This window comes from Oreochromis niloticus, linkage group LG6 (assembly GCF_001858045.2).
Source record: "Oreochromis niloticus isolate F11D_XX linkage group LG6, O_niloticus_UMD_NMBU, whole genome shotgun sequence".
NCBI lineage: Eukaryota > Metazoa > Chordata > Actinopteri > Cichliformes > Cichlidae > Oreochromis > Oreochromis niloticus.
In genome coordinates, this window is record NC_031971.2 from 12,236,813 (window position 1) to 12,257,919 (window position 21,107).

General features: G+C 40.8%; 1 protein-coding gene across 2 annotated transcripts; it reads left to right on the plus strand.

Annotated features, from left to right (window-relative positions):
• The first annotated feature begins 544 nt into the window (after positions 1–544).
• trip10b (thyroid hormone receptor interactor 10b) lies at positions 545–20,809 on the plus strand. Of its 2 annotated transcripts, XM_005462651.3 has the most exons (15): positions 545–873; positions 7,169–7,284; positions 7,409–7,462; positions 8,228–8,375; positions 8,544–8,606; positions 8,967–9,071; positions 9,349–9,477; positions 9,667–9,813; positions 10,588–10,749; positions 12,101–12,124; positions 17,229–17,338; positions 17,816–17,948; positions 18,037–18,104; positions 18,776–18,897; positions 18,986–20,809. In XM_005462651.3, the coding sequence occupies exons 1-15, from the start codon at positions 850–852 to the stop codon at positions 19,129–19,131; spliced, it is 1,551 nt and encodes a 516-aa protein (XP_005462708.1). In that variant the 5' UTR covers positions 545–849; the 3' UTR covers positions 19,132–20,809. The 2 variants fall into 2 exon arrangements, with proteins under 2 accessions (XP_005462708.1, XP_005462709.1); XM_005462652.3 differs by lacking the exon at positions 12,101–12,124 and having other exon boundaries at positions 546–873.
• The last annotated feature ends 298 nt before the right edge of the window (positions 20,810–21,107 follow it).

Below are 21,107 nucleotides of genomic sequence, written 5' to 3' on the forward strand. Positions count from 1 at the left end.
TGCTATATCATCTGTTTTGCTTTAAATTTCACTATAATTTACAAAGTTAACACCATGTTACATTATCAGAAACTAGTGAGATCATAAACCCATCTGGAATGTGTGCACTGATGTCATAGAACAACACAGCTGGAGAATTTTTTTTCCCCTAAATGGGCTATACAAGGGCGCTCCTTGAGGTCGCCCCCTGCTGGCCATTAAAAAACTTTTATACTTTTTAAACACGAAAAAGTGCCCCACAAGGAACCTGCTGTTTTATGTTACAACGAGGGTAAAAAAAAAGTCTTAAGTAACCTAAAGAATGTCCTTACTTCCTCTATTAGTGCTGTGGGGGAAAAGTTAATGATTCAGTTTATTTGGTTTAATCTTATGTGTAATGTTATGGGTTATCTGAGAAGCACTGGATACATCAGTGGGTTAAAGTTTGAGCCCAACACCAGCATTTATTATGAAAAAAACCTCAAGCTGCTTCTTTAAGATAAAACAAACAGAAAGGCCGCTTCCTCCTCCTCCTCCTCCTCCCTCTCTCTCTCTCCGTCTCTCTCTCTCTCTCGGACCCAGAGTTGTTTCAGGAACACTTTTTTTGCGCTCGCTGCCTGCTGGAAGAAACAGGACAGTCGTGTCCGTGCCAAGGAGAAGGCGTAGACTTCCTTCAAACATTTCCTCCACCATCTCCGCTTTCGTGCCTCAAAGTTTTGTGAAATTTTTGTTCCGAGAGGAGTTTTACTTTAAAAAAAAACATACTAATAATTCAAAAACAATCTCTACCTGATCGCTTTTTGCCTTTGCTTTAACACACCGAAGAGTCCTGCTCTGCGAATCTTCAGGCATCTGAACTTTTTTGCCGACATGGACTGGGGAACACAGCTCTGGGTAAGTTGACAGCTGGCTCAGAAGAAGCGGAGGAGCCTTCTGGGATAAGTCTTCAAAGGACAGCGTTCCGCCTTTTCACTCTTTCTTTAAAAGTGCGGTGCCCTCTTAATTGTTTTCGTCGACACTCACTGTAGCCCACAGTTGTTTTTCAGTAGTCGGCCTTGGCTAAGTAAGACAACAGCAGGAGTCTATCTGTAAAGCTTGCAGCGACAGGATTTCGCAACTCCTGCTGCATACCTTATCATAAGCAGAGGGAAACGGAGAGGTTTATTACTCTTTTCTGGTGCACTTTTGTGTACACACAGTGAGCTTAGGGTGTGCTCCACCACACACACTGTTTGTTTTATCCTCTTCTTTCATATAAGCTCAAACCTGAAATTTTGCTTTGTGACAAGAAGTGTCCTGGCTGCAGATACAAACTGTCTATCAGAACAGTGCAATGTTTAGGAAAGTATAACCTCCTTGCTCTTGCCCGTGTCTCAGCTGTGAATTATCAGTACAGTCCGCTTCCTCATCAGTCACGGCACACCGACACCAGTGCCTTCAGTTGGATGACAGGGCATTTAAGGGACTGTGGCTACAAGCCGCAAGATCTAAGGCACTGACTGATAAAGATCTCTCAGTGTTTGGCTCTAAAGATCAGAAATCCTCTTCCCCAAAATCCTGAAGCAAAGTTCTGTCCTGCCAGGTGTCACAGAAGGACAGGAAATCCTCCCATCTGGGAAGCTCCAGATAGAGATCGTTCACCATCTCTGCTTCTTGAACAGTTCATTGATTATCAGAGTAGTTCCTGCTCGACTTTTTGTTAATCAGATGAGTGAAGGTGACTGCATGTGCCTTTGACTACACATTGTTGTATTTCAGTTCAAAGAAAATGAAAACATTTGGGCACAGCGATCTGAAATAATTGCACAGATAAAGTTAGACTTGGTGAGGCTGATGGCCTGGATCTAATGTGTGTTTGTTCCAAAAGAGTTGAAGTTGAAACTCATTCAACTGCATTCAATTGCTTGCAGTGGGTTTGGCTGCATACCATAAACTTGGGTGTATGACACTTCATTGATACTGGAGCAAGAGTTAGAGGCCTAGACCTGAAACCATGAGAAAAGTATTATTTATTTATTAGTTTAGTGAGTAAATGTCTTGTAGACAAAAGCAAAATGTGACATTTTAGAATTCTTTCCAAATTCAGAAGATATTTGGTTCATCATCGAATAAAGCAACGGGTACAATTCTCACATTCGAGGATGTGAAACCATAGCTTTTTGCATTATAATTTAGATAAGTGACACTGAAATATGAAATTCAGCCTGCACAGTGCAGTGGTTAGCACTCTTGACTCATGACAAGAAGTGTCCTGGGCCTTTCTGTGTGGAGTTTGCATGCTCTCCCTGTAGCAGTATGCTTTCTCTCCAGGTATCCCGGCTTCCTCCCACGGTCCAAAGACATGCTGGTGATTCTAAATTGGCTCTTGGTATGAATGCGAGCATCAGTAGTTATCTGTCTCTGTGTGTTATCTCTGCAATAGATTTGGGGCTTTTCCAGGGTGTACCTCACCTCTTGCCCTATGATAGCTTGGAGAAGCTGAAGCCCTCCCCCTGATTTGGAGAAACAAAAGAAGATGGATGGATTGGTCTAGTTTTAGGTTAACATGCTGTCACTCTCTGTTTGTGTAAACTGAATATCTTGCGGATGAGGAGAGACAAACCCTGGAAACATGTCATGCATTTCTTTTTCAGCCGATTTAATAGTGCTGTTTTAATTCTGGGAGAACCTTCAGCTGTTCCGGCTTCTTTGGTGTGCATCGTCACCATCTCATCAAATTAAATCATAAAAGATTTATTGGGCCTGATTTCAGACACATGCCCTCTAAAATACACTCAGACATATTTATTGTCTTTGGTGAGCGTTCGACTCTGTGCTTGATGTCAAAATAAAGTCCTGTGGGTTTAGACAATATTTTGTTGCACGGCATAGCTTTGTAATGACCGACTTACTGGCTGCTTAGTTAAAACCACCACCAGTTCTTATTAAATATGACGCAGTCCAGAAGGTGCCGAATCACAGCGTCACTAACAGCCGAGCCAAGTCGAGGATTTAATCGCATGTTGTTCAAAAAAGAAAAAAATCTTGCAATTCGTAACAAGAAAACATGATGAAAGCAGCGTACTTTGTGCAGAAGGTTCAGCATTTCTATTTTCCTATCAAAGATTTTGATAATTGTTTAAAGCAGGAGTTGTCCCATTAATAGAAATGAAACATCTCAGGTAATGTGGATTTAAACTCTTGCTTGACAACTCTGTCACATTGAAAACCATCTACTTTGCAATCAGGATCATTGTGTGTGTCCGTGTACGTGCGTTTTGCTTTTTGCCAGTTCAGTTGGAAGAAATCTGCCTGATCACATGATGACACTGAAACAAGCTAGCCGTGGAAAACAGTGGAAATGTTTGGAAACTGACTCATTCATTTAGGTCATTTTGATAACAAATATTGTACATGTTCGCCCAGAATAGGTAATCAAACTTTAAGGCTGATGTTGCTGTGGAATGGTCTCTCTTTGTTGATCTGCCTGTATCCTGCTGATATGTAATTCAGGGACCTAGATATAAATCAGCTACATCACTGCTTCCTCCATTGCGCCCATTTTCTCCTTTATCTTGATCCCGGGGTTGTTTACATGTAAAGCAATGGTGGTTGTATAAGAAATATTAATTGTATGTTATGCATTTCTGGACATTGCTGCATGTTTATGGATGTAATGCCTATTTTGCATACAGAGCAGTGTAGTACAGTGTTTTAAGACACCACTCATTTCTTTATATTCTACTATGAAATTTGGAAATGGATGCAGTGATTTATTGATGTGCAAACAAGAAAGGAAATGCAGTATATAAAGCAAAAGCAGAGTTTGTACAATTCTAACAAGCTTGAAAGTCAATATGTGGTATGACTGCATTTGTTCAACACCGCCTGAACGGATACACACAAGTATGAAGGTGTAGTAGAGAAGGCATTGCAGGCAGCATTCTTGTCATTTCTTTCAGCAGTTTTCAGGAATAGTTCTCCAGGCTTCTTGAAAGACTTTCAAAGCTCTTCTTTGGATGTTGGCTCTCTTTTATTCTGTTCTTTGTCAGGATGATCCCGCACTGCTAGTTGAGGCCAATCCATCACTGATAGTGTTTCATTGTGTGTTTTTTCTATCCTGATATGATTTTAGTGCCTTGGCTGTGTGTTTGAGATTTGACAAATTAAGCATTTGGCAATAAGATGCTTTCCAGATGGTATTGCATGGTCAATCAAAATCTCACTAAACTTTTCTGTGTTCATAATTCCATCACTTTTGGAGTTTTGGAAGATGCCCAACACCACTGGCTGAAATGCAGCCCCGAACCATGACAGAGCCTCCACCATGTTTGACCAGTTTTACACCTGTCAAAGTAGGTTATCTTTGGCAGATTATTTCTAAAGAAATGGGAACAAATTTGTTGCAAAGCAAAGTCTAAGTTTTAAATGATTTCTTTGGTTGAGTTGTCTGTTATATGTAATATCTTTAAAGGGTGATTTCTATAAGGAGTTTTATTCCTTCATGCTTTAAGTGACAGATTTCTACTTTGGTCAAATTTACATCCACTAAGCTTTCAGGTGGAAAAATGACTTTTTCTTAACATTTACCGTATTCTGTAAAAACAAGAACAAAAACGATTCCAAAAGAGCCTCTTTGAAAATCTTTGACTCCAATATGTCAATAAAAATCAATGTATCTCATATTTCAGTAACAGTTTATTCAAATTTTAGATTTCTGTTCTAAAAATGGGTGTCTGTGAAGGTTCTCAGTCATCCAGGTCATCGTAGTCAAAGGAGTTTGCAAAGAAAAGCGTCTGGACTTCTTTAAGTTGCTTGAAGACGTTTCACCTCTCATCCGAGAAGCTTCTTCAGTTCTAAGGTCAAATGGCCGAGAGTCCCAGATTTAAACCCAGTGGGAGTATCCCCCCAAAGAGGGACAAAGGACTCCCTGGTGATCTTCTAATCACATGAGCCAAGGTGTGAAAGCGGGTGTGGGACCTAATCAGCCAGGGTTTCGGGTGAGCTCTTTGTTCTAAAAATGGGTATTGATGAGCTAACATTTAGATAATTAGCTTTATTTGCACGTACAATTTAACATGAAATTCACATTCAGAACTTGTATGATACAAAAACAAATTTGCAAAGTAAGTAATAGAATTCGTAGTAATGTGTAGTAAAGCTGATACCTGCCTTTAAACACGAATTATACAACCCATTTGAGTAAATTGAGCAAACCACTCTGACAAAAGCCATTTATGACTTAGAAACTGACTTACAAGTAGTTATTATAGTAAATCTTGTTGGGTGGCTTTTATGATTAGATGAGGTAAAAATCTGACACCGGATCAGCTGCAGTCAGGAAACACGGCTGCTGCTGGCAGTACTATGAGGGCGGGACCAGTCAGACTGGTTCCAGGGTTTAGATAGGCCCCTGGGACTGTCAGTCACAGGGTGGAGGTTCACGTTGAGCTAATCATTATCTCATTCTTGAATGCACTCTGTCTTACAATCAGTTTCCTTTTGTCACACAAGCATGCAGATGTATTCCAGTAAAAGTTATGAGGTAGTGCAACAGAAGTGGGAAACGCGCGCATTAATCTGTGTCACAGACTCTTTAATCTCTTACATCGAAACCTGCATTAAATCATTCAATCTGATTTCCACAGTCATTTTACTTCCTAGCATAAACCATCTATGTTGCTTTATCATACTTTCCTATTTTCTTATCCTGTTCGCCTCCTTCATGGCCTCTCATATCAAACTGTGTTACTGTGTGATCTCCATTTAGATTCCCCCTCCTCGGTATCTGTGTCTCTGGTCCCAGAAGGCCCTCCAGCAGCAACGCATGCACTTAACCACACACACACACCACAACAAACAAAAAGGTGGAGCCCTTCTTTGTGTTTCACAAGAGACACAACAAGGGACCCACCCGTGGGGCTTTATTATGTGTCCCAGACTCTCATGTTTCCATGTAATCAGATTGTTTTCTCCTCCGAGGGCCTTCTCACTGTATGTCATTAAACAGTGTAAATAAAAGCCAGCAGGGCTCCCTTACCGGTCCAACAGGTTTTTGTGTGTGTGCGTTTTGATTTGCACAGATGTGTCTAAAGCGAGGGAGGAATGCTGACAGGAGAGTACTGTTGGAGCGCTTTTATTCTCTACTACACCTTCATACTTGTGTGTATCCGTGTGCAGTGAGAGTTATTCTAGGCCTCCATTTTCTATTTGTGGCAGATCGACAGCCAGATTAAATGAGTTGCGAAAGGCAATTTAATTAAAGCTCAAACGATTAGCTGAGCCACAGGAAATTAATCAGCGTTCGTCTTAATAATGGATCAATTTATGTTGTTTTAATTATTTTTTTAATGCAAAATGGCACACGTGAATGTTTTCTGCTTATTGTTTTATGAAGGGAATAATTTTGTTGTTTTAAAAATTTTAATGGGCAAAAAATGAAGTTATATGAAGTCATGTTGGGCTGTGGGAACTTACAGCACAACTTACATTAAGAAAAAGACCTAATATTAGCTCAATAGAAGAAGAAAAATGAAGAAGAATCAATAATGAGAATATTAAGTTAATTGCAACCCTAAATTAAATGCAGAACATGCGCCTTGTGAAATACATCCTGGGCTGATCAATGAGTCTCATTTTGTGAACTAATTGTGTAAGTCAAGCAAAAAGGCCAAATATTCTCCAACGTCTGCGCTGTGAGAACTTTTGCTTTCTTTTGTGATTTGCAAACTGTGTATTCTGGGCTTTTTTGACCTTGTGTCAGACAAAAGAAACCATTTCATAACATCTGTTATGGCTTCGGAAAATTCTCGTGGGCATTTAAAAGTATTTCCTGACATTTTCAAGACCAAGTCGTCTCACTGAGAAAATACTCAGCAGCCAATGATAAAAACAATAATTTTTTGCAGCCCTGCAGCACACGGCGCTGTGGATGTTTGCTTTATCAGAGTGGCTGTTGGTGAAAAAATCTTTTCAGTCCTGTTTCATAGTTTGCTGAAGCTGTGTTTTTGTTTGTGCATGGTGAGCTTAGAGTTTTAAAAGGTACGCTGACCTACTGACATGCTATGGCATTTGTATAGTTAGGGAGGAAACAGGATAAGGAAGGAAGGAAGGACAATTTCAATGGAAGGAGAAGTTTCCATTGAAATTGTCCAGAAACCAAAGGTGATATTTTGATATAAAACATGTTTCTCTGTGCTGCTTCTTTCAGGATCAGTATGATGTCATCGACAAGCATACACAGTCGGGCCTTGACCTGCTGGACCGCTACATCAAATTTGTGAAGGAGCGGTCGGAGATAGAACAAAATTACGCCAAGCAGCTCAGGTGTGCTCCTTCTGAATGGTTATTCGTTTTTATATGAAATGGGATCATGGACATGTTTTTTTTTTGTGTGTGCTCTTACCCTATGCATGATAGTCAAATGGATGTTTTTCCAACTTTCCAACAGGAATCTCACAAAGAGATATGCCAAACGAGGAAACAAGGAAGACCAAGACTGCAAGTGAGAAAAAGAACTCGTTTCCAGCTCCAGTTTTAACTTTGTTACATTTCTCGATCACAGCTTTTATCTTTCATTTGTAAATAACATTTTCATGGCTTTTTGAGGTTTTTCTGATATAACCTTTAACTATATACTTTAATGACTGCAGTTAAGTTGCAAATGGTGCAGAGTTTTTACAGAAATGACTGAAGATTGTATGTAAGAGAATGATGTGTTCATGTGGGCTAACATTTTCACGTCTCAAGTTTAGCATCTTTTTTTTCTTCTTTGCATTCGCATATTTGGATAAAAAGCTTGAGCTAGTGGAGTAGCATGGCGCATAATTACATGTGATATTAAAAATTGTGCTAACTGTGGTTTGGAGGCTTAAAAGATTTTGAACAGATGGTCTAAAATTATCCTAATCAGTAGATAGCTATAGCTTGGTAGTTAGCTATAGGTGATAAAGGCTAATATTTGCATGTCAGACATAGAGAATACGCAAACCATATACGAAACTATATCATTCTGAGTGTGAAAAACAAAGCAAATGAAGAAGCGCCTTATAGCTATAGATTCCCCATTATAACCTCAACTCATTAGCATGTAGCACACCTCAGTTTCTCAGTCAGATGTGCTGCTTGCCACGTCTGGTTTAAAAACACCAAGACGGCAATGGCAAAAACACTCACACTTCAAAGTAGGGTTTTGTGTTTTTTTACCAAATAGTACGTTAAATCTTGACCTTTGGAGCCAACAGTTTGTCCCTTTGCCATCTTCTCACAGGTTCAGCAACCATGCTTCATTCCAGGAGATCCTCAACGAGCTAAACGATTACGCCGGGCAACGTGAGCTCATTGCTGAAAACTTGATGACTGGCATCTGTGTTGATCTCTTGAAGAAGTCTCAGGATTTTAAACTAGAGCGGAAAACGGTGAGGGAAGGAGGAAGCGAGTGTGAGAGGGAGATAGGGAGGGAGGGAGGGGGAGAAAAGGAAAGGAAGAATGGACGGGAAAGTTTGGCAGGTTAAAGACTGATTTGCACACTTTGCTGTCATCATCTTGAACAGCCTGACATTTATTGCATCCTCTTCCTTCCTCAGCACCTGGCTGATGTCAAGAAGGCCCAGCAGAATTTAGAGAGCAGCTTTAAGCACCTAGAAAATGTGAGTCTTGTGTTGTTCATGGTTTTAGTTTGTTACTGAGCAGATCACTCAAGTGGTACCTCATGATGAAGATATTCTTGGTGGTAATTCTTTATTCTACAGATGTTACAGCAATATCTCAATGACATCATTGGAGTTTATGTTGTTATGATTTTTGCTGTCATACTGTTAATAATTTATTGCAAACCCTTCAGGTGACAGATTACCCAAGAGACAGTAAAATATGGCCATGAGTTCACTCTTAGTATCTCAAGTGGAACTCAGTTCCTTCATTTTTAAATTGTTAATACTACTAGGGCTGAAATTATTTAAAAATAAAGTTTGTGTTTAAGTGTAATATGTGTGTGTTTATGCCTACAGACGAAGAAGCGCTATGCCAAGGAGTGGGCGGAGGCGGAAAAAGCCTCACAACAAGCAGAGAAAGCGGAGAGCGAGGTCTCTGCCACCAGAGTCGATGTCGAAAAAGTAAACACACACATGCACACGCTAGCTTTATTTGAGCAGTGTTTCGTTTTTTTAGTTTGTTTTTACCACTTTTGGATTTTGTGATATTTTCACTCCATGAACTTTTACTTTCTGTCTCCCACTCACCTCCTTGTGTATCCTCCCATCACCTCCGTGCATCTATTCCTGCATTCCACTTTGGATTTTGTTTTGTCTCTCTTCATTTCTTTTTCTTGCTGAACCCTTTTATCCTCCCATCTCTTGTTTCTGTCGTTCCATCTGCCCTTCACTCTGAAAGGCCAAGCAGCATGCCCATGCTCGCACTCACACGGCAGAGGAGTGCAGGAACGACTATGCAGCAGAACTCCAGAAATACAACAAGGAACAGAACTACCACTATTACACCGACATACCGCAGCTCCTCAATGTAAGACAAACTTATTCATAAAAACACTCATTGATGATGTAGCACAAGTGGACAAAGCTAATATGACATATGTCAATATAAACCAAACAACAATCCAGTGAGTTCATATATCTATGAGTGGCCATTGTAGAAATGTAGCAAGTCTTATTGTGAAATGTAAGGAGGCCCTTTAATGTGTGCTGTGAACAGAAATTGCAAGGCATGGATGAGCGGAGGATCCGGAGCCTTGCGGATGGCTACTGCAAGTTTTCAGATATCGAGAAGAAGGTGCTGCCCATCATCTCGAAGTGTCTAGAAGGAATTTCTGCTGCCGGGACAAAAGTTAATGAGAAACAGGCAAGTGTGAAATGTTTGTCATATTTTTTCTGAGTCATCTCCACGAAAACACAACTTTAAGCAAAACCTTCTTGGAGATGTCACTGTTAACATTTTCCTGCTGAGTTTATGAGCTCAGTCACTTGTTTTGGGTCATTTTGATTAAAAAATTAAACAGTTTTATAAATTTTGCTCATACTGTGTTTCAAAATACAGGATTATCTGTGGTATGAAACTGCATCGATATTGGTTAGTGGAATGGCCAATCGCAAGCCATTAGCCACTGAGTGTGTTTGGGTTTTTTTTGTTTTTTTCCCCTACCAAGATGATATGAGTCATGACATCAAGGCTGCACCCATCTTTTATACTGTCTGACTGTCACACAGATAACGGCTAATTATTAAGCTACAGAATTTCTCTAACGTCTGGAAAATCCAGATCTGTCATGTAAAACGTCAAGTGGAAAAAAAACAACTTTCAGACTACAAATTGGAAATGAGTCACTTACACCGAAATTCACCTCTTTTTGTTTTTACAAAGGGGGAAAAATATCCCTAAATGCATTTACTTCTGACCAGCGAATGAAGACAGCATCCAGTGGAAGGAATGGTGGTTTTTGACTTTGATGTTGCTTTTTAGCTGTAAAATTTGTAAAATAAAATAAATAATGAAATAAAAAGATTAAACGCCTCTAATTGCTGCACTTAAAAATCCAGTGTCAGTGCCAACCCTTTTAAGGGCTCCGTTTGTTGCTTTGATGTGACTGAGTCTATTTCTTTGTTTTGTTCTCTGGAGGACTCTATTCTGGTCATCGAGCAGCACAAATCTGGTTTCGAGCCGCCTGCAGATGTGGAGTTTGAAGACTACTCCCAGGGCATTAAATCGGCAATCTCAGAGTCCAGCCTCAACCCGCCAAAAGTGCGCGGCCTGATCTGGCCGTTCAGCAAGAAACACAAGGTAAACTCGTGCTGTAGGTGGAAACAGTGCAACAAAGTTATTCACGCACTCTCCTCTTCTGCATGTGAAAACCTGAAAATCCTTTCTAATGTGGGCTAAGATGACATTTTTTTTAATGTTATTAAATTATTTTGAAATGAAGGCACAGAGTGGAAACAATAACCAGTGATGATTTCATGATTGGGCATGCTAATCAATTTACAAAGACACTCTTTTGCTTTTGCCTTGAGTTATTTAAATATGGAGCTTAAAATTACAAATCTCATCAGGATGTAACATAAACATTGTTGTTAGTATTATAGAGAGAACTCATTTTACCCTGACAGGCAGTTTGTTTTTGTGTTGCAAGTCTCTGAAATTGTGATAAAAGACCTTTTTTCTCTCTACAGACCTTTATGACTTTTTGTACTGTAATACAGAAAGCACAGGTGGAAAGAATGATGGCCCATTTCCTTTCAGTGTCCCATTAAGCCACTGCATGGAACAAAAGCAGGACCTCCCTTAAGTGGAATGCAGCCATCATTAAGGCATCTGTGTTTTCCCTGCTGTGACGTGTCAAGTTATGAAATAGGTCTATTATCCAGCAGACTGCAGGAAGAGCTTTATTCTGTATTTTCTTTTCATCAGCAGATCCCATTCAAAGTCCGTTTACAATACAGTGTTAGTCAGTCTCTCAACACTTTTACAGAGTTAATCTCCAAACTCTAGAAACAGAAAACCTGCAGGTGCTCGATGCAGTGCGGGACTCTGGCTCCTGTCGACCTTATCAAGAATTGCAAATACGGTCCTGTCATAGTCTTATAGCAGCATTTTCAAACAAACACACACACACACACACACACGCATACATCAGACTCGGCTCACATTCCACTCATGTCGTACCCCACTACCCCATTGCCTAGGGGGCCGATTCTGATTCCAGGCTGCTGCACAGACACGCCCCATATTTCTCACTGTCCCTCTTTACACACATTATTTCAAGCTGTGCACCTTTTTCACCCTCTCTCTCTCCTTTCTTCTTTTCTCATTACCATCATTTTATCCCTCCTATTCTCCGCTCCCTCGCTCCTCCATCTTCCCGTCCTTCTTTATCCCACCCCAACCCCCAGCCTCTCTGTCAAACTCAGGATTTCCACCTTAAAGATGTTAAACAAATGTTGCTTGGTGAGTGACGCCCCCGTCTCGGTTCACATCTGACCTCCATCCCCTCGCTTGCTGCCATGTTCACGCCTTTGTTTTGCTGTTCTAATCTGTTTCATGTACACAAGCTTTTGTTGATATTGTATCTGTGCGTCCCATGCCATGTGTTTGTTGTGTACCTGTCTCATAGTCTTTGTTTCTTTCTGTCTAGATAATGCAAGCTCAAAAGCAAATGGTAACAATTATGATCACTACATAGAGGGTAGACCGGGTAGAACTTGATCTGGTGCTGGATTCTTTTCAGGGGGAAGTGATATATAAGAAGTAACTCCACACTAATTAATGCTGCACTGACCTTTGTGGGTAGAAAGCACAGACGCCCTTGCTGTCAAGTTATCCCAGTAGCCACTCAGTAAAAAATGTCCCCTATAGACCACCACAATAAAAAAAGAGACAGAGAACTGTTAAGAGGACATATTCAATTGCAAAGAAGTTTAGTTTTTACTATTTTGATCGCTCATCACAGCTGTGGGGCATATCTGTTTCCGTTAGACAGCTTCTGTTCTTGACTGACCCCACTTTCTTGCTCTTAGCTACAGTTCAGTTGGCTTTCAGTACCTTTGACCCCTACAAAGCCAGGAATTTACTTCCTGCTTGGCTTTAGATTCCTGACACGGGGAGGCATCTGCTCCAAGTCGTGTCATTCAGGAAATAAAATGTCACCGGATAGCTGGTTGATGTTGTACTTGCTCCAACTCTTCCAGTCACTGCTTGCAGGGGGATGCTGCAATACATTACACTGCTCAAATAACAAAGGGACACTTTGTAAATACATCAGATCTCAATGGGGAAAAAGTCACACTGGATATGTATACTGGAATGGACTAGGTAATGTGTTAGGACTGAAAGGTTGCCACATTGTGTGATGGAAATAAAAAATTATCAACATACAGTGGGCTGAATGTCCTGAAAAGCAAAGTGAAAAAATGAGGCGGCAGGCGAGTAAATTTTGCCAAAATTTCATTGCAAGAACTCAGAATGGCACTGAGTGGTTCGTTTGTATGCCTGACAACGCTGGGGCATGCTCCTAATGATGGGTTATGTCCTGGGGGATCTCCTCCACGATCTGGTCCAAGGCATCGCTGACCTTGTGGACAGTCTGAGATGTAACCCAGCAGACTGGATGGACTGATGCATGTCCCAGAGGTGTTCTGTTGGATTTGGGTCAGGTGAGCATGGAAGTCAGTTAATGGTAGGAAGTCTTTCAACTTCTAGGAACTGCCTGCATACTCTCACACATGAAGCCGGGCATGGTCTCGCACCAGGAGGACCCCAGCACCCACTGCACCAATGTAGGGTCTGCCAGGCGATCCAAGGATATCTAGTTAGGGTGTTGTTACTTAGCCTTTATGGGTCCTTGTGTCCCTCCATGGATATGCCTGTCGAGACCACCAAACCGGTCATCCTGAACAATGTTACGGGCAGCATAACACTTTCATGGTCTCTCCAGTCCAGTGGCCTCCTCCTCCTGTTCCTCCTTGGAAAAAGGAGCAGACACCGGTCCTGCTGATGGGTTAAGGACCTTCTACAGCCTTGTCCAGCTCTCCTAGAGTAACCGCCTGTCTGCTAAAATCTCCTTCATGCTTTTGAGACAGTGCTTGGAGACACAGCAAACCTTCACGCAATGGCACATATCGATGTGCTATCCTTCTGGAGTTGGACTACCTGAGCAACCTCTGTAGGGTCCAGGTATCACCTCGTGCTACCAGTAGTGACACTGACCTTAGCCAAATGCAAAACTAGTTAAAAAAGCAACCACCCAGAAAAGATTAAGGAAAAATATCAGTGTCCTCCACCTGTGAAAAATCCTGTTTTTGTAGTGTCTCATTGTTGCACCTGTTGTTAACTTCTTTAAAAACAAAAAAGCTGAAACTGATTAAAACCCCCTCTGCTACTTAACTGAGCACGTCAATATCCCAGAAGTTTAAATGACTTGATGCTTTTCTCTGATTTTAAAAAGTGTTCCTTTAATATTTTGAGCAGTATAGATGTAAACTACAGCTCCTTCCACAGATGGGAACTATTTCCTCCAATCATCATGTGTGTATATGAACTACAGTTAGGTCCATAAGTATTTGCGCAGTGACAAAATTGTTGTCATTTTGCCTCGATACATTGCAGCTGAGGATTTTAATGAAAAAAAAAAAAAAAAAAATCAAGATGTGATTGAAATGCAGACTTTTAATTAATAACAAAAGTATGGCATTAAGTGTTTTTGAATTACAGCCATTTCTTTTTTCCCAAAGCTCAAAAGCAATTGGCCAGTTGAGTGACAAGCATAGCCACATGAGGGCAGTTTCCTCTTTATCTTATGATTTAAAAATAAATTGAGTTGATTACAAACATTGAACTTGTGTTTAGTTGTTTACTGGAGCTCTCAGTTCAAAACCAAAAGAGATGTGATGGAACATCATTAGGTTTATTTTGTTTTTTCAGCCTATCAGAGAGACCAGAAAGAAAGCACTGACCAACCTATCAGTACATAAAGGCCTGAAAGACCATAGCAGACCACTGAAATGGATGATTAAATAATTTTTTAACGGGTAAGAATAACTTCCCAATATCTAACCAAGTCACGAACATTCAGAATCCCGAGTGTTCTCAAATGTGTTAGATATGCTTCAGGGTAGCCTTATCTAAGTCAAGAACAAGAGACGCCGTCATGAATAAAATACAGAGCATTTACAACATAGCGCAAACCACTAGTTACACTCAAGAACAGAAAGGCAAGATTTAACTTAAAGTTCTGGAAAAAAACATCTTTAGACAGATAAAACCAAGATTAACGGAGAGAAACCGTTCATGATCTGAAGCATACCACATTATCTGTCTAACATATTGGATGTTAGACAGTGTTATGGTATGGGCATACAAGGCTGCCAGCGGAACTGGGTAACTAGTGTTTATTGATGCCTGCCGATAGAAGCAGCAGGATGAATTCTGAAGCATACAGAGCCATACTCTCTGCTCAGATTCAGCAGGTTCACAGAGCAGGTAGCTAATAACCAACAACACACTGCAAAAGCAAACCAAGAATTTCTCTAGACAAAGAAATTGGATATTTCTAAATACACAAGTGAGTCACGTGATCTCAGAGAAACAGAGCATGCATTTGAGTTACAGAAGACAAAACTGAATGCACAGAGACCCACAAACAAACAGCAACTAAACGTGGCTGCACTAAAGAGCATCTCACGGGAGGAAACAGGGTTTCAGACTCCAGGCAATCATTGACTGCAAAAATAAGGAACTACATGGAAAAATACTATATGACTATAATTTCTAAACATCTAATGCTATACTTTTGCTAAACCCCTTTGAATTAAAGCTGAAAGCCTGCACTTCAATCACATCTTGATTGTTTGATTGTAAAATCCACTGTGGTGGCGTGCAGAGGCAAAATGACAAATGTTGTCATTGTCCAGATGCTTGGAACGGCCGTACCGCTTTATAATTGCGTGAGCATGTAGCCTGTTTGAAGAAGAGAAGAAAGGTGCTGTTAGCAGGATAGAAACGTGTCTTTTGAATCCTTTGGTAGCTCCAGGCAGTATCCAGGTACGGAGAGGGAGAGAGGGAGAGCGAGTGCAGCTTTCAAAACGTTTATCACTGACCGTGGGAAAGGAAGCTTCGCTTTCGTCAAGGCCTTACTTTGTGGGGTAATTTTCAAACAACACCAGTTCCCTGCGCTCCTAAAGCCGCATGCCATTTAATTTACGCTATTATAAAGACTTTCTAATTATATAGTTATGTAAGCACACTTGTTTTAGAATTAAGGCGCAAGTAAGGAAGTGATGAAATAAGTAATTGCCACAATAAAGAGCTCTGTAAAGGTCAGGGCTGCATTGTGGGAGTTGGGCTGGTAGTGAAGCTTGTGTCTGGGCTCCTGTCACATCAGTTCAATAAAATATTTCTCAGTTTTATTAGAATTTCCCAGCCTCTGAAGGTGGAATGGCTGTTTTATTGCCAATATTGTAAATGTATTCATGTGTCATTTGCTTCCACCCAGCGCTGACGGATGCAAATTTGAACAGAAAGTGCTGTGTAACCTGCAGATACCAGTGGTCTTCTACACCTGCTGGTGCATTTCTAATTTCTAGATGCTTCACCCTAAATGGGATTTAACCTTTGTAGGCGATTCTCCAAGAGCAGCAGCTCGCTGCATTTACTGTCCATTTACTGTTTCTGGACATGGAAAGTTTTGAAACACAGTCGCTGTTATCAGCATTAGTACTGGTGGCACCAGCGCGGGTTATGCTAGATAAGAGATCTGAAAGGAAATAAGTGATATCGCATTACACCTGTAATCACAGCGGGGTGTGGTGTGTGGAAAAAGGCCTAGTGGGCAGTGCAAGCAGGGTTCTCAGTGTGGTTACAGTTACTCTTTAATTCCCCCAATCAAATGCTGTTATCTCATGGGAAAACAGGCTGTTTTTTTTTTCTATTGAGGATCGTCTCTGAATTTTCTCTCTCTGTGATGGCATACAATAATGGCACATCTCATTATTCTTATTTAAGACATGGTGACAATATATTAAGCAGTCATTGCGACAAACACTGGTTACTTTTTAGTAGTTTAAAACATATTTCTTTTAAACTGGTGTGTCAATATTATTATTATTATTGTCTTACTGTAGAATCAGTAGTGCTGGCACTTCACCTTCCAGTGTAGCATAACACAACACCTGCTACCTTCACAGAAGTCCTCGCTCTTTGTGTAAAACACTTTCGTTTTGGTTTATAAACTAAGAACCAAAACCAGCAAGAAAATCCCAGTATCATAAATCATACAGGGTCATATTTTTCCCGATTAGGCATATTCCTAAAAACGTATAATATGAAACAGTATTCTGTAGTTTGCATTTGTGGCTATGTCATATTTTACTTGTTTGCTTTCCCTCTTCGTTATATTGTCTTTTAAAATGTACAACGTGTAATGAATTGAATCTTTTCCGCAACTTAAATGCGTACTTGTATGCCATCACAGGAGAGAGAGTCGGCCTTGTTGGTTCTGTCTGTAAGCTGTTCATCCAGTATAAACTGTAAATGCAGTATTACAGAGCTGAGATTTACTGGGTTTTTACTATAAATATCTCTCTCTCGTTTCTGTTTCCTTAACTAACAAGCTGTGTTTGCTGCATTAACCTGTGTGTGTCTAGAGGTGGGAAAGATGAAGACAGCCGGTGGTCAGAATTCATGATTGTTGTATACTTGATGCTCAGGAGATTTAACTGTTTGCGTGTGCGTTTCCGTTGTTGTTGGTGTCGTGTGTGTTTGTGTAGCAAACTCCTGCGGAAGATTACTCTCACCTTCCTCCGGAGCAGAGGAAGAAGAGGCTGCAGACGAAGATTGACGATATCCACAAAGATCTGCAGAAGGCACAGGACCAAAGGTGAAAGCGTCGGCAACAATATGACAGACGTCTCTGAAAAATGCTTTTGACTGTGACAGACAGCCGAGCCGAGTGCGAGCTCCTTTGTGCATGAACTAACTTTGAAATGAAACGCGGCTGCCCGAGGCTATATCTCCCACACATGCTTCTTGTTTAAACCAAAACAGCAGCAAATATATAAGAGAGATAGAAATGCAAAGTCATAATTTCATATTTTAAATAATAGTGTACTTCTAACTTTGTGGGAGCTTAAAAAGGTTATTTTCTGTTTGAACATAATAGTACCTTGCGCTCATGTCAGCTCCATTAATAGATAAAAAAATAACTTCACCGAGCCCTGACCCCGACCCCATTCAACAGCTTTGCAGTGATTTAAAACAGCAGCTCAACAAGTCTTCTCAAAAAGGCTTCCTTTAACATCACTCACATTCCCCAAACATTAACACTTCTCTCTTCTCGTTTCATCACTGTTCTCAGTGAAGCCCTGGAGAAGATGAAGGGTGTGTACGAGCAGAATCCACAGATGGGAGACCCCTCCAGTCTGGAACCTCGGATCCTGGAAATGACCCAGGACATGAGCCGCCTGAGGGGAGAGCTCACCAAATACGAGGTTATCGCACACAGACATATGCAAGCTAATACTGTACTGTATTTTGGGACAATTTTCATGAACTTTCATGTTTTCATGTTCTTGACAGACATGGCTCTCAGAAGCTCTGGGAGGAGAGGAATCTCCATTTCCTGTCAACAACAACACAGAGTATAGGTAAGTCTAAAGGAAATGTATGACGAGACTGTGTCTCTTTCAGTTTGCTTAGCTTAGCTTGATGTAAATATTACATATTATTGTGCGATCTATTGTACAATATAAAGCGCCTTGAGGCGACTTTTGTTGTGATTTGGCGCTATATAAATAAAATTGAATTGAATTGAATTGAATTGAATGTAAATAGCACAGTACCTAAGAAATGTATTAGACCACCTGTCATAAAAAGAAAAGAAACTGTCCAAAACTTGTTTAAAACTGAAATCACGTATTTATACTTGTAGAAAATACCTAATTTTCTAGTTTGGTGATGAGATTTGTGACTAAAAGTTGGGCTGGGCCACTGAAGATGTTCACATTTTAAACTTGGCTGTGGTGGTCTGAAGTTTATGACTTTTTCCCCCCTCAAAGAAACCAAGGCACCTCCTTAGGAGCCTTGGTTTGGCCATGGCCATCACATGACACATGACTGAATCAGGACTCTGAATCAGGGGTGCCTTGTGTCCTGAGTCACAAACGGCTCCAGTTAAACAAAGCCAGCCAGAGCTAACCGACTGCTGGCTGTAGCTTGGTGTCTCACACTGATACCAGTTACCTTACCGCTTCTTAAGTGTGAACATTTAAAGTGAACCAGACTGAGTAAATTCCGTGTGTTTTTCTTTCCATCTGAGGACGAGCATGTCCGGCAGGGTAGCACATGATCCGGATGTGAACATCTACGCAGAGTTCGATGAAGAGTTTGATGACATAGAAAGTCCTATTGGCCAGTGCACGGCTCTGTACAGCTTTGAAGGTGAATTTTATGACTGACATTAAACTTGTTAATAAATAGGTCTCCATTTAGCCTTTTATACATCTCTTACTTGGGTGTTTATGTGCAGGCAACAGCGAGGGCACCATTTCCATTAAAGAGGGAGAGCTATTGAGCATAATGGAAGAGGATAAAGGCGACGGATGGATGAGAGTCCTTAGAGCCACTGGAGACGAGGGCTATATACCTTCATCCTATGTCAAACTCGCGCCCTAACTTCCATCACAGAGCTTGTGCTGGAAGTTAACAGCCAAAGGTGAACACAAAGTCATCCAAGATAATTGGAGCTGCTCTCTACATCTTTTATCTCAGCTAGTGATGTGTATGGAGAGATGAAAGTGAGTGATTATAAAGCTTGTTATCGAGGCTGATCGCAATATCATACACTCCATCTCTGCTCGCCGTGGCAGACGTTGCCTCTAAACGCCGACGGACGAAACTTTGACTTTTATAGATTTCAGCTCTTTTAAAACAAAAATCCCCAAACTTTTGAATGTATGCCTGAACATTTTGTCACGTGTGAAGTGACCACTCCTGTAACATACTTTGATATGTTTATGGCAATGTTTGTATCCATCCACTTGACTTTCCTGCTAACAATTTGAATTAACCTGCTGAACCTTTTCTTGTTTTAACACCAACTATTTACCCAATTCCTTTACGTGAGAGGATAATGTGAGGTTTTTTAATTATTATTATTATTGTTATTATTTAGAAATGTGATGTTTAATTACTTTTAACTGGATAAAAACCACTACTCAGTAGGGAGTGCACAATGACCCTCCCAGTAGACAGTGAGAGGAAAGGATAGGTGTACGTGTGTTTATGGTCTGTTTGGAACAGAACTCGGGCCCTTCATGTGAAGATTAGTCATTTTTCTCCATGGCTTCACCAACCGGTTATTCAAACACTTTCACTTTGCTGTTGACTCCTCCTGACCTGATTCAGACATGCCACGACAATGGCATAGACAGTCACGCTGTGCGCAACAAACGCTGGAAGTGTAACTATACTTTTGAACGTTTAGATCTCGCTGCAATTGTCACGCAGAGCACAGCGTCTCTGTCTGCACGGTGCCGCTGAGAGACCTGTACCCTGCCCGTCACACGCAGGCCCTGAAAGCGAGAGAGATTTCGCTTCTAGATTGGGAAAGGGGAAAAAGGCAGACGGCTGTCTTAATCTTATTGGAAATTAATAACTGACTTGGCGAGATAACGAAAGCACAATGTTGTTGCTGTCTGGGGCATTTTCTGGTGAGTCAAGCAACTTACAAAGAGCCTGTGCACGGTCTAATCCGGCGCACGCTCCTTTGGTTAACTCGTGGCATGCGTTCAGGCTCGTGTCACGTAAAAGTGATGTTACACATTCCAACATGGTGACGTTTACAGAAAAGTGGCCATGAAGCTGTCAGAATAAAAGAAGGTGGCTGAAAGGGGGCTTATGCAGGACCCGAGTACTGTGAGGAAAGACTTTTTGAACAATGTGAACCTATCCTTTGTCTTCACACCAGACATTGTAGTTTCTCTGTGACAGAGGGTTGGAAGGGAACTTGCTTTGTGGTGCTTTTTGTGAATTAAAGATTTGTCCAAAGCGAAAGGAAAAGTGCTGGCGATGAAAGATCAAAGTTGTAAAAAAAAAAATGCAGAGTTTATTTTTTTGATCCCTGTGAATTACTTGTGTTTGAGGGTGCAGCTTCATTGGCTTTATCATATCTGTTAATACAAATGTGGTCTACAGGCAGTCTTTGGCGGTGGTCGGACTCACGCTGGAAGGATTTCAGCTCTCATGGTCAACTTTTTGCTTTCTGTTTCTCATATTCTCAAATGGTTTAAACTGCTTGTTTCCTGAATGTTTGCCTGGTCAGATCGTCTAAAACAAGGGCCTTTAAAAAAAACACTTTCCTTTTCTTTCATTTTTTTTTTCTTTAAACTTGAAATGCCGATGGCCCGTTCAGCCAATATTCTGAAGAATCACTGGCATCAGGGGAAAGGAAATGAGTTTTATGATTCACCTCCTCACTGGAATCTGTCCCAACAGCCATCAAATATTTCTAAAATCGAATCTGAAACGTTTAAAGATGAGCCACATAAGGTTTACTCACGTCTTCTCCACCACTCTGACCCACACGAGTAAATGTTTTTCTCAACATTTAAAAGGAATCCTTGTCATTTTTTAAAAGAAAATGTCTGTAT